The 12922-nt window shown below is 48.2% G+C and overlaps 1 protein-coding gene across 1 annotated transcript in view; it reads right to left on the bottom strand.

The window, feature by feature from the left end:
* Positions 1-4644: 4644 nt before the first annotated feature.
* Positions 4645-12922, bottom strand: part of TTC36 (tetratricopeptide repeat domain 36) — a 28571-nt gene continuing 20293 nt past the window's right edge. The window contains exon 3 of the mRNA XM_063942638.1: positions 4645-5163. Coding sequence (XP_063798708.1) covers positions 4898-5163 — 266 coding nt within the window. The 3' untranslated portion in view covers positions 4645-4897. The remainder of the gene's footprint in view (positions 5164-12922) is intronic.

Below are 12922 nucleotides of genomic sequence, written 5' to 3' on the forward strand. Positions count from 1 at the left end.
GGATGCACCTAGTGGGCTCTCCTGAGCTTGCTAGAAAAGAAAGTATTTGTTAGGTTTTTTATTTTCAGTGAGATCTGCTGGCAACAGACTCACTGCTACGTGGGACTGAGGGGAGAGAAGCAAACCTACCTGCTTGCAGCTAGCTTGTGCTTCTTAGGCTACTGGACACCATTAGCTCCAGAGGGTTCAAACACAGGGCCTGACCTCGATCGTCCGTTCCCGGAGCCGCGCCGCTGTCCCCCTTGCAGAGCCAGAAGACAGAAGAGAACGACGAAAACGGCGGCTGAAGACTCCTGTCTTCATTAAGGTAGCGCACAGCACTGCAGCTGTGCGCCATTGTTCCCACAGCACACCACACACTCCGGTCACTGTAGGGTGCAGGGCGCTGGGGGGGCGCCCTGGGCAGCAATTATAATACCTTTTGGCAAATTATACACATAATACAGTCTGGCACTGTATATGTGTGCAAACCCCCGCCATTAAGTCACACAAAACGCGGGACAGAAGCCCGCCGCTGAGAGGGCGGGGCCTTCTTCCTCAGCACACCAGCGCCATTTTCCCTTCACAGTTCCGCTGGAAGCAGCTCTCCAGGCTCTCCCCTGCAGTATCTGGATACAAGAAGGGTAAAAAAGAGAGGGGGGGGCACTAAAATTTAGGTGCAAATTAGACATGTTTGATGAGGAGGGTTACGTGGAGGCGGAGCAGGGGCAGATTAGTGTGGTGTCGCCCCCGACGGGGCCGACACCTGATTGGATGGATATGTGGAAGGTCTTAACCGACAGTGTCAACTCCTTACATAAAAGGTTCGATGACGCAGCAGCCTTGGGACAGCCGGGGTCTCAGCCCGCGCCTGCCCAGGCGACTCAGAGGCCGTCAAGGGCTCATAAACGCCCTCTGACTCAGATGGTAGACACAGATGTCGACACGGAGTCTGACTCCAGTGTAGATGAGGATGAGACAAATGTACAGTCTACAAAGGCCATCCGATGCATGATTACTGCAATGAAAGATGTATTGCACATTTCTGACGTTAACCCGGTTACCACCAAGAGGGGTATTATGTTTGGGGAGAAAAAGCAGCCAGTGACTTTTCCCCCATCTGATGAATTAAATGATTTGTGTGAAGAAGCGTGGAGTTCCCCTGATAAGAAACTAGTGATTTCTAAGAGGTTACTGATGGCGTACCCTTTCCCGTCAACGGATAGGTTACATTGGGAAACATCCCCTAGGGTGGACAAGGTGCTCACACGCTTATCTAAAAGGGTGGCACTGCCGTCTCAGGATACGGCCGCCCTAAAGGAGCCTGCGGATAGAAAGCAGGAAGCTATCCTGAAGTCTGTGTATACACACTCTGGTACTCTACTGAGACCTGCTATTGCTTCAGCCTGGATGTGTAGTGCTGCAGCAGCATGGACTGATACCCTGTCAGACAACATTGATTCCCTCGACAGGGATACTATTTTGCTAACCATGGAAAATATAAAAGACGTCGTCTTATATATGCGGGATGCCCAGAGGGACATTTGCCTGCTGGCATCTAGAATTAATGCAATGTCCGTTTCTGCCAGGAGAGTATTATGGACTCGGCAGTGGACAGGTGATGCTGATTCTAAAAAACACATGGAAGTTTTGCCTTATAAGGGTGAGGAATTGTTTGGGGACGGTCTCTCGGACCTCGTATCCACAGCAACATCTGGGAAGTCGACTTTTTTACCTCAGGTTCCCTCACAGCCTACGAAAGCACTGTATTATCAAATGCAGTCCTTTCGGCCTCAGAAAGGCAAGCGGGTCAGAGGCGCATCCTTTCTGGCCAGAGGCAGGGGTAGAGGAAAGAAGCTGCACCAGGCAGCCAGTTCCCAGGAACAAAAATCCTCCCCTGCTTCCACTAAGTCCACCGCATGACGTTGGGGCTCCACTGGCGGAGCCAGGTGCGGTGGGGGCGCGTCTCCGAAACTTCAGCAACCAGTGGGTTCGCTCACAAGTGGATCTCTGGGCTGTACAAATTGTATCTTAGGGATACAAGCTGGAGTTCGAGGTGACTCCCCCTCGCCGTTACCTCAAATCAGCCTTGCCAGCTCCTCCCAGGGAAAGGGAGATAGTACTGGCGGCAATTCACAAGCTGTACCTCCAGCAGGTGATAATCAAGGTCCCCCACCTTCAACAGGGAAGGGGTTACTATTCCACAATGTTTGTGGTACCGAAACCGGACGGTTCGGTGAAACCCATTCTAAATTTAAAAACCTTGAACACTTATATAAAGAAGTTCAAGTTCAAAATGGAATCGCTCAGGGCGGTTATTGCAAGCCTGGAAGAGGGGGATTTTATGGTGTCGCTGGACATCAAGGATGCTCACTTGCATGTCCCCATTTACCCACCTCACCAGGAGTACCTCAGGTTTGTGGTACAGAACTGTCATTACCAATTCCAGACGTTGCCGTTTGGTCTCTCCACGGCTCCGAGAATATTTACCAAGGTAATGGCCGAAATGATGATACTCCTTCGAAGGAAGGGAGTTATAATTATCCCGTACTTGGACGATCTCCTCATAAAGGCGAGGTCCAAAGAGCAGTTGTTGGTCAGCGTAGCACTCTCTCAGGAAGTGTTGCAACAGCACGGCTGGATTCTGAATATCCCAAAGTCGCAGCTGATTCCTACGACGCGTCTGCTTTTCCTGGGAATGATTCTGGACACAGAACAGAAGAAGGTGTTTCTCCCAGAGGAGAAGGCCCAGGAATTGTCATCTCTGGTCAGGGACCTCCTGAAACCAAACCAAAACAGGTTATTCACATTACACTGCATCGCATTGCTCCTTATTCACATTAGACTACACCGTATCGTTCCTTCTTCACATTACACTACACCATATCGTTCCTTATTCACATTACACTGCATCGTATTGCTCCTTATTCACATTACACTACACCGTATCATTCCTTCTTCACATTACACTACACCATATCGTTCCTTATTCACATTACACTGCATCGTATTGCTCCTTATTCACATTACACTGCATCGTATTGCTCCTTATTCACATTACATTACACTGTATCACTACTTATTCACATTACACTACAACGTATCACTCCTTATTCACATTACACTACACCACATGGCTCCTTATTCACATTACACTGCACCGTATCACTCAATCACTTTACACTAGACTGTACTGCTGCTTATTCACATTACACTGCACCGTATCATTCCTTATTCACACTAAACCACATTGCTTCTTATTGACATTACAATACTCTTCATAGACCCACCTGTGCTGGCAGGGTTTGATTGATAGCTGGACCAGGCTCTGGTTGGTGAATGAATGGCACAGCTGAGAGGGGAGATGCTGCTATTCCTCGTGATGTCATACTGTCTGTAAGCCACCAGCCACACTGCACAGTCACATTCACGTAGACTATCACACGAGTGATCTGTGCTTAAAATCTAAGCAATCTAGTCAGATTGCTTAGATTTTAAGCATGGATCTCTCCGTGAGTACTCCCCTTTAACGGTACGGTTATCTTTAGGAAATCTAATCATTTACAGTCACACCCAGCATATAACATGGGTAATTGCACATGCGTGTGCATAACCCGTGTTGCTGCTCGGGTTGAGTGACCCGGTATTCCACCTCGGATAGTTTGCGGGGTTGAACATGTGTTCAACCCGGCAAACTGTGCAGTGTAAACAGGAGCCAGATGGCACAACCCGGCTTCCCGTTTACAATGAATGGTTGGGCAGCGCTTGGAGATCATGTGATTTCTAAGCACCGCCCCTGTCGAGTCACCGGCAACGTCACCAACCCGGCAATATGCCGGGCTGGTGACTTTGGTGGAAAAGGGGGCTGACATGGGTCGCAGCCGGGTAGCTCCCGTGTCAGGCTCCCGACTGTGACCCATGATTTAGGTATAAAAGAGATAATAGTGAAAGTTATTTTCAACAAGGGGATGACTAAATGTACATGGATCCCCAAGAAACCGGAAGGATGTGGGAAACAGACTTGTAAAACATGTACACATGCCCCCAAAAAAGACTACAGAATTTACATCTTATACGAATAGCGAAACATTTAAGATAAAAGATTTATTGAACTGTAAGTCCATATACGTCATTTACTGTATATGATAAAATGCAGCTGTGGGAAACAGTACACAGGCAGGATGACACAAACTGCCAATAAGCCCCGGCAGGCAATGTTTGGCAGTTTGGGGTGTCAGTTGGTGTGGCTCCCCTATCTGAATTTTGGACTATGCTGCAGCCCCACCTCTTGAACCGCCACTGGAAAGGAAGTCCAGGAACAGAGCATTTTGTACCTAATGGAATAGGTCATGTTGCAGGATTTGCATCAGTGATGGACAAATTGAATCGTCCGGTGAGTTCACCATTGCTCAGATATGCAAAGTGGGCATGGCAGAGTGTGCTCAGTCCGTCACACGGTCGTGCACAGGCAGTATGCTTACACTGGCATTTGCATATTTTGGCACTTGAGAATCTGTGAGAAATCGCAGTCGCACATAATCTGCGTTCACCTCGGAGTCATTGTTTCCATGGAATGAAGCACTAACTGTAGCTGTATTTGATGTGGGGAAAGGATAAATAAATAGGCAATTACATTTATTGTAAAATAATAAGCAATGCAAACACTTATATTTACTTCTGTTTATTTATATAGGTAAATATTCCCATACATGTTGCAAAAATTGAGTTTTTCATAGATACAGTCAGTTTATTGGATACAATAATACAAGGAGCTCTGAGAGCTATTATTCCACTGCAGTTATTGCTGTGTCTGTGGAATTCCTGACCTGGATATGGTGTGCAGAGGAAGCTGCTTGTCTGTGTGTTATATTGTACTGAATGCACAGTTACTGTCCTGCCTCTCACCAGCCTGTGACTATCAGCATTCCTGTATCTCTGGTTCCTGCAGTTTTCTTATCATGTCCCTCAACATGCTGTTACAGAGAGCAGCATATGGGTTTAGGAGAACCAACTGCTGTCTGGCAAAGTCACTGCCTAGATTAGCTGCTCGCTGAAGGTCGTTTCTGGCTGCCTCATTGTCTTCTTTCAGGCGCAGAATTAGTCCTCGCTGTACCAGAGCCTGGCGGCCTGCAACCCCTTTCCCTCTGCTCAGTTCCACTGCACGGTTCAGATCTTGCAGGGCACCTGGTAATGGAAGAAGAGACAATTGCTTTACAGCCATTTATCATTGTTTGCGGAGTTATTACTATTTATTGCATAAAGGTTTTTTTAATACAAGTTTTACAGCTTATTTGATCAACACTATAAAGTAGCAACCCTAAAATTGTTTTCTATTTATGCCAATATGCCAAGATATGAACAGATGATCACAGCCATTTGTATACATATAGAGAGTTTTGCAGCGTGCTGGCTCTTTACCTTAATAAGTTATAATGATGCTACAAAGTGCAGAACTGCTGTCTACAAACAGGAGTACATAGTACATGGTGTCCAATAGAGGAGAAGTAGGAACACACAGTAACAGCTTGACTAATGGACCCTACACACTGGGCGAGAATACTGAAAGATATGAACGATCATTAATTAATTAATTAATTAATTAATTAATGAACGAGATACCGTTCATATCTTTCAGTGTGGAGGCACCAGCGATGAACAATGCGGCTCAGCGGCGGATCGCAAAGTGTGTAGGGCCCATAAGATACAGTTAGAGGCGGAACTCCCAGAGGCAATGGAGACACCTGCCTCTGGGCTCCAAGCCTTGAAGGGACACCTGCACGTACAGCAGCACCTGCAGGGTTCACAGTGAGATCCACAGTGAGATCCAAGTGTGACAACTGCTTTTCCAACGGAGCTCAGCAGCACACCCATAGCTGCTGCATACTGTAATTAATTGACTATGTCCCAGGAGCCCTGCTAACACCTGCAATAGGGGATAGGGCGGCGCCCTGCCTGATACCACTCAGCTCACGCTGCTGCAAGCAATGGTGTACCCGCTGCTGCTGGACTTTGAGATGGGACCCGACGGTGAACGCTGATTCTGTGTATTGCAGACGGCTGACTCTAAGTCTGACCCTGACCCACCAGCCGTTGTCACACAGCCCTGCCAATTCACTGTAGGTTCTGGTCCCTATAGACTGGATGAGAGCGCTACCTATATAATTCTGTAAATTGTATTTATATATACACACATACACACACACACACACACACACACACACACACACACACACACACACACACACACACACACACACACACACACAGTCTTTGTTTTCCCTTTTTTTTAAGGGGGGCACCAGAGTTGTATCTATGACTTACGCACCTGGTTACAGTAAATATATTTTTTACATAAACAATTGCAATATCCAACTTGCAGTGTAAATCACAGTATTGAACCTCAAATAAAACTTATATACAGAAGATAAGAGTGCAGGGTATCCAGAAAACAATTGCTAAAACAGGCTAAGACCTAAAGTAGACGACTTCGCAGGAGTGCATTACATATATATATATATATATACTAGGTGCTTCATCGCGCCCTACGGGCGCTCTTCACACCGTCGCAAGGGGCTACGCCCCTTTAACCCTTGCATGCCTATATGGGGTTCAATATTTGTATTATATGGAGTATTACCTGCATTCCTTTGTTAGTGGTTAAATATTGCACAACGAAAGGGCGTGCGATGGTGAAGGAGGCGCAGCCCCTTGCGATGGCGTGAACAGCACCTGCAGGGCACGATGTACAGAATGAGCGGGTGCGGGGGGATTGCGGATGGGGAAAGGTGTCTGTAGATGCTGCAGGTGGAGGGGGGGCAGATGCGGGGGGGGGCCCGGATGGGGAAGGGTTGGGACGTGCTGCGGGTGGGGGAGAGACAGAAGAGTGGGGGCTGTAGATGGGGGAGGGGTCCGGAGTCACTGCAGGTGGGGGAGGGGCAGGGGTGCCACGGGGGAGGGGCAGGTGCAGGGATGTTGCGGATGGGTGAAGGGTTCCGGGGGTGCTGTGGGATGGGAAGGGGTGGGGGTGCCGGGGGTGGGGGTCTGGAGGCACCGCAGTGGGGAGAGGCAGGTGCGGGTGGTGCGGTGGACGGGGAAGGGGGTCCGGAGGCGCTGCAGGTGGTGGAGGGGCAGGTGCGGAGGTGCCGTGGGTGGGTGAGGGGGGGACCGCGAATGGAGGAGTGTGTCTGCAGATGCTGTGGGTGGAGGGGGGCAGGTGTGGGGGGAGACATATATGGGGGGTGGATGGTGGAGGGGGTCTGGAGGTGCTGTGGGTGGTGGGGGAGTGGGAGCCGCTGGTGGTGTAGGGGGTCTGGAGGCACAGCATGTGGGGGAGGGGTGGAGTGTCGCATGTGGTGGAGGGGAAGGTGCGGAGGTGTGGTGCATTGGGGAGGGGTCTGGAGGCGCTGCGGGTACTATACCTGCCAAAAAGGTAGTTGGAGGGTATGCAGTAACAGGGCCAGGACAGGGGTGACAGGGTCAGAACAGGGGTGACGGGGCCAGGACAGGGGTGACGGGGCCAGGACAGGGGTGACAGGGCAAGGACAGGGGTGACGGGGCCAGGACAGAAATGACAGGGACAGGATAAGGGTGACAGGGCCAGGGTAGGGGCGGCAGGACCAGGATTTGGTTGACAGGGCCAGGATAGGGGTGACAGGGCCAGGATAAGGGTGAAAGGGCCAGGATAAGGGTGACAGGACAAGGCCAGGGGTGACAGGGCAAGGCCAGGGGTGACAGGGACATGACAGAACACAGGACACGGGAGAGATTGGTATTAGGGACAAAACAGTGGTGACAGACAGATGTGTCTTACCGGAGTCACTGCTGCTGGCTGCTGCTGTTCCACTCCAACCTGTTTGGATTTGCTGCTGGTGGAGACTTGGCATGGCTGACTCTCTCAGGCTGGAGTCCTGCTTCCTCTGCCCGTCCGCATCCCTCCCCCCGCCCCACTCCTCAGTCACACACCGCGGACCTCGCGCGGCTGCCGGGCACTGTGGTAAGGGGAGACTAGGAGTGACTGGTTAGCCCCCAGGAGACGCTGAGGCTGGAGGGAGGAGGGGGTCATAGCATGCACGCGGCGCGGACCTCGCGGCTGCCGGGCACTGTGGTAAGGGGAGACTGGGAGTGACTGGTTAGCCCCCAGGAGATGCTGCGGCTGGAGGGAGGAGGGGGTCGGAGCCTGCAAGCAGCGCGGACTTCTGCAGCGCTGCCCGCCGGCTAAAGTGTGTGAAGGAGCTGGGCGCACCTCACTGCGGGCGGCAGCGCTGCAGCTAGCATTGCGGTTGCCGGGGCTGGAGATAACAGAGGCAGTACGGAAGCTGCACAGCGGCAGGTGCCCCAAAAAACTGCAGCTAAGAAGCGTGAAGTGTGCCAGAAAGTGACGCTCCTCCACGCCAGAGAGACCCTGCTGAGTATGCTGATGTGGGGGGGTCAAGTACACAGTGAGCCGGTGCCCGTCTGTCTGTATGGCATACCCCCTCACACACCCCCATACCTCCCAACTGTCCCGATTTTAGCGGGACAGTCCCATTTTTTCGGGTCTGTCCCACTGTCCCACCCGCGGGCCGCAGTGTCCCGCGGTGGGGTGGGTGGGGGGGCAGTTGGGAAGCTCCTGCACTCGCTGTTCTGCTTAGCATGCACACAGCATCTATTTAGTGGAGACAGAGGGAGAGGGGGCATCAGGGGGTACGGATTAAGGGTGGGCCCAGGGGGTACGTACCCCGGGCCTCACAGTTTTAGGGGGCCCGCGGCTGGAGTAGCTCTGTCCCAGCTCTGAAGCTCCCCGTCCTGCCAGTAACAGCGGCAGCATTGTGCTACAGTCAGCACATGCTGCTGCGTGTTGGCAGGTCTGTGGTGTTGCATGGAGGCAGCAGCCTCCCTGCTGTCTTCTGCCTGTGCGGGTGTGTAGGGGGGAGCAACCACCCCCTCTGGATTTACCATTAGCTGAGGGCCAAAATCCCATTAAAAAAAAAATCCCATAATTTGCATAAGGGGGCGTGGCCACGAGGGCCGCAATTAGGTCACGCCCCCAAACCCACAGCAGGCACAGCAATGAGATAGGGTTCCTGTCTCAAGTGCCCTGGGCCCCCCGGACTCATAATCCGCCGCTGGGGGCATGCCAGCAGCTCACAGCGCTGGGCATGCCCCCTCACTGCCGAAAACTGGGGCGTGGCTCACAATCACGGGTCCACCCACGAAGCCACGCCCCCTTTCCCGTTAGCCATGCCCCCTTTTTGCTGTGCGTGTGTTCCTCCTGCCTGAAGAAAGTTGGGAGGTATGCACCCCTGCCTGTGCCATGCCCATACCATCTGCTCCTGCTCTAAGTCTCCTATAGATTTGCCCAGATCTGTGACTCATTTGACTAACTCCGCCCAGTGTTTTGACTCCGCCCAGCGTTAGCAAATGAAGCACAAAGTCACAGATCTGGGCTATTATATATGAGTGGTGAGTGCAGACACTGCACCCCGCTTCTGGGGTGGCGAGTGCTGTGGTTTTCTATATTTGTTTGTATATTTTGGGGTTAATCTTTGGTTAACTCTTATTAACCATGGTCACAGGCCTTTTCATGCACCCCTGTGTAATCTTAATTGTTCTAAACCTGTATCAGCTGCTCCTTAGTAATTTATCGGCTGTGTCAGGTGACTAGTATGCCTTTAAAAGCCACTAGATATGTGGCAGGCATACATTAAACCTAGTGGGCATATTTGCAGTTATATTATATGTGATACAGTTGCCAGGTTTTAATTCTTTAGGCTTTGTGATAGTGTAGGACCTGCATGAAGGTGGGGTACCTTGAAAATCGGTATGCGGGCTTCCGTGCATTGGCCAATCCACCAACTAAACCCCCATCATGTATTTATTGATGTTGTGAGGACAAGTGAGCTTGCTATGGTGAGTGCTGAATTCTCTATTTTGTATGTATTTGGGTAGGTGGCCATGGGCTGCATGCACCCCACCCTATGAGTGGTGAGTGCAGACACTGCACCCCGCTTCTGGGGTGGCGAGTGCTGTGGTTTTCTATATTTGTTTGTATATTTTGGGGTTAATCTTTGGTTAACTCTTATTAACCATGGTCACAGGCCTTTTCATGCACCCCTGTGTAATCTTAATTGTTCTAAACCTGTATCAGCTGCTCCTTAGTAATTTATCGGCTGTGTCAGGTGACTAGTATGCCTTTAAAAGCCACTAGATATGTGGCAGGCATACATTAAACCTAGTGGGCATATTTGCAGTTATATTATATGTGATACAGTTGCCAGGTTTTAATTCTTTAGGCTTTGTGATAGTGTAGGACCTGCATGAAGGTGGGGTACCTTGAAAATCGGTATGCGGGCTTCCGTGCATTGGCCAATCCACCAACTAAACCCCCATCATGTATTTATTGATGTTGTGAGGACAAGTGAGCTTGCTATGGTGAGTGCTGAATTCTCTATTTTGTATGTATTTGGGTAGGTGGCCATGGGCTGCATGCACCCCACCCTATGAGTGGTGAGTGCAGACACTGCACCCCGCTTCTGGGGTGGCGAGTGCTGTGGTTTTCTATATTTGTTTGTGTATATATATATATATATATATATATATATATATATATATATATATATATATATATATATATATATATATATATATATACACATACATACACACACACACACACACACACACACACACACACACACACACATACGCTCAGGGTAAAACTGTCCCTTATGATCGGTCTCGATGCCTGTGGGCCCAACCCTTCCTATAATGAACCTGACTGTGCACTTGCATTATACATTGTTATTGTTTTAGAAGGGCAGTTATCCTGCTTGGGTTGTTTCTATAGGAACTACACCAAGCCCTTCATGCCCCTTATTACATACAGTAATTAGTACAGTGACATGCTTTACTTGATAGGTAGGTAGCATAACTTCAAAATGCTTTGAAGGTCAATATTGATGAGACAACTCTATATTAAGTAATAATATAATAAAAAAAATATAGTTACTAATTTGAATAGAATAAAATCTAACCTTTACAAAAGTACATACAGATTATATAGGGGTATGGATGGATTTCACTAGGAGTCATATTGGCATTTTGTCTAGGGCCCCGTCGAGTCTTTATCAGACTTTGGTCTTTGGGTCCAACTCTGATAAGGAATTTAATTATATGGTCAACTTCTCAGAATCAAGATAAACTACTGTGAGACATATACACATTATAAAATAAATTAGGATTGGTATAAAGCATATTCAAGAAAAAAACAATACTCTGAATTAGTTACTTACTAGGCATACTTTAAGGTGCTTATTGAAATTGCAGTTGTGCTAGGCAATTACTGTTTGACTTAACTGGCCACTATTGAGTATGAGCCTAAAACAATTGCTTGAGCAAATCAAAATCAGAACAGGACCAGATCACATTTCAAGATTTGTATGTATGTATGTATGTATGTATGTATACAGTCATAAATAGTGATAGATGTATTCAGCAGTGTTAAGAGTGGAGAAGTGGACAGTGGAGAAGTTAGCCCATAACAGCCAATCAGATTTGAGTTAGTATTTATCAAGTACATCCTATAAAAATGATAGCTAGAATCTGATAGGTTGGAATGGGCTACTCTCCACTTGTCCACTCTTTATAAATCCCCCCCAAAGTCACTCATGACTCACAGACAAAAAATCTGTGGGGGTCATTCCGAGTTGTTCGCTCGTTAAAAATCTTCGCATCGCAGCGATTTTTCGCTTAATGCGCATGCGCAATGTCCGCACTGCGACTGCGCCAAGTAAATTTGCTATGCAGTTAGGAATTTTACTCACGGCTTTTTCATCGTTCTGGCGATCGTAATGTGATTGACAGGAAATGGGTGTTACTGGGCGGAAACAGGCCGTTTTATGGGCGTGTGGGAAAAAACGCTACCGTTTCCGGAAAAAACGCGGGAGTGGCCGGAGAAACGGAGGAGTGTCTGGGCGAACGCTGGGTGTGTTTGTGACGTCAAACCAGGAACGACAAGCACTGAAATGATCGCAGATGCCGAGTAAGTCTGGAGCTACTCAGAAACTGCTACGAGGTGTGTAATCGCAATATTGCGATTACATCGTTCGCTATTTTAAGATGCTAAGATTCACTCCCAGTAGGCGGCGGCTTAGCATGAGCAAATCTGCTAAAATCCGCTTGCGAGCGAACAACTCGGAATGACCCCCTGTATTCATAGCTATATTAGATATAAGTAATCAAAACTATTTATCTCCGTAGAGACTTCTAATTTTTGAATAATTTCTCAATCCTGATTATTATATCTGAGATCCTTTGTTATAAATGAAGAAAATACGTAGTCTATAGAAGGGAAGTTTATTTCTGTATATATTCTCCTGTAGGTAATATTTGTTCTATCGATATACAGTGCATCCGGAAAGTATTCACAGTGCTTCACTTTTTCCACATTTTGTTATGTTACACTACAGCCTTATTCCAAAATGAAATAAATGTATTTTTTCCCTCAAAATTCTACACACAATACCCCATAATGACAACGTGAAAAAAAGTTTTTTGTTTTTTTTTATTTTTTAAAATTTATTAAAAATAAAAAACTAAGAAATCTAACTAAATGTGCATAAGTATTCACAGCCTCTGCCATGAAGCTCAAAATTGAGCTCAGGTGCATCCTGTTTCCACTGATCATCCTTGAGATGTTCCTGCAGCTTAATTGGAGTCCACCTGTGGTAAATTCAGTTGATTGGACATGATTTGGAAAGGTACACACCTGTCTATATAAGGTCCCACACTTGACAGTGCATATCTGAGTACAATCTAAGCATGAAGTCAAAAGAATTGTCTGTAGACCTCCGAGACAGGATTGTCTCGAGGCACAAATATGGGGAAGGGTACAGAAAAAGTATCTGCTGCTTTGAAGGTCCCAATGAGTAAAGTGGGCTCCATCATCCATAAATGGAAGAAGTTC

This window comes from Pseudophryne corroboree, chromosome 10 (genome assembly GCF_028390025.1).
Source record: "Pseudophryne corroboree isolate aPseCor3 chromosome 10, aPseCor3.hap2, whole genome shotgun sequence".
In the NCBI taxonomy this organism is placed as follows: Eukaryota; Metazoa; Chordata; class Amphibia; order Anura; family Myobatrachidae; genus Pseudophryne; species Pseudophryne corroboree.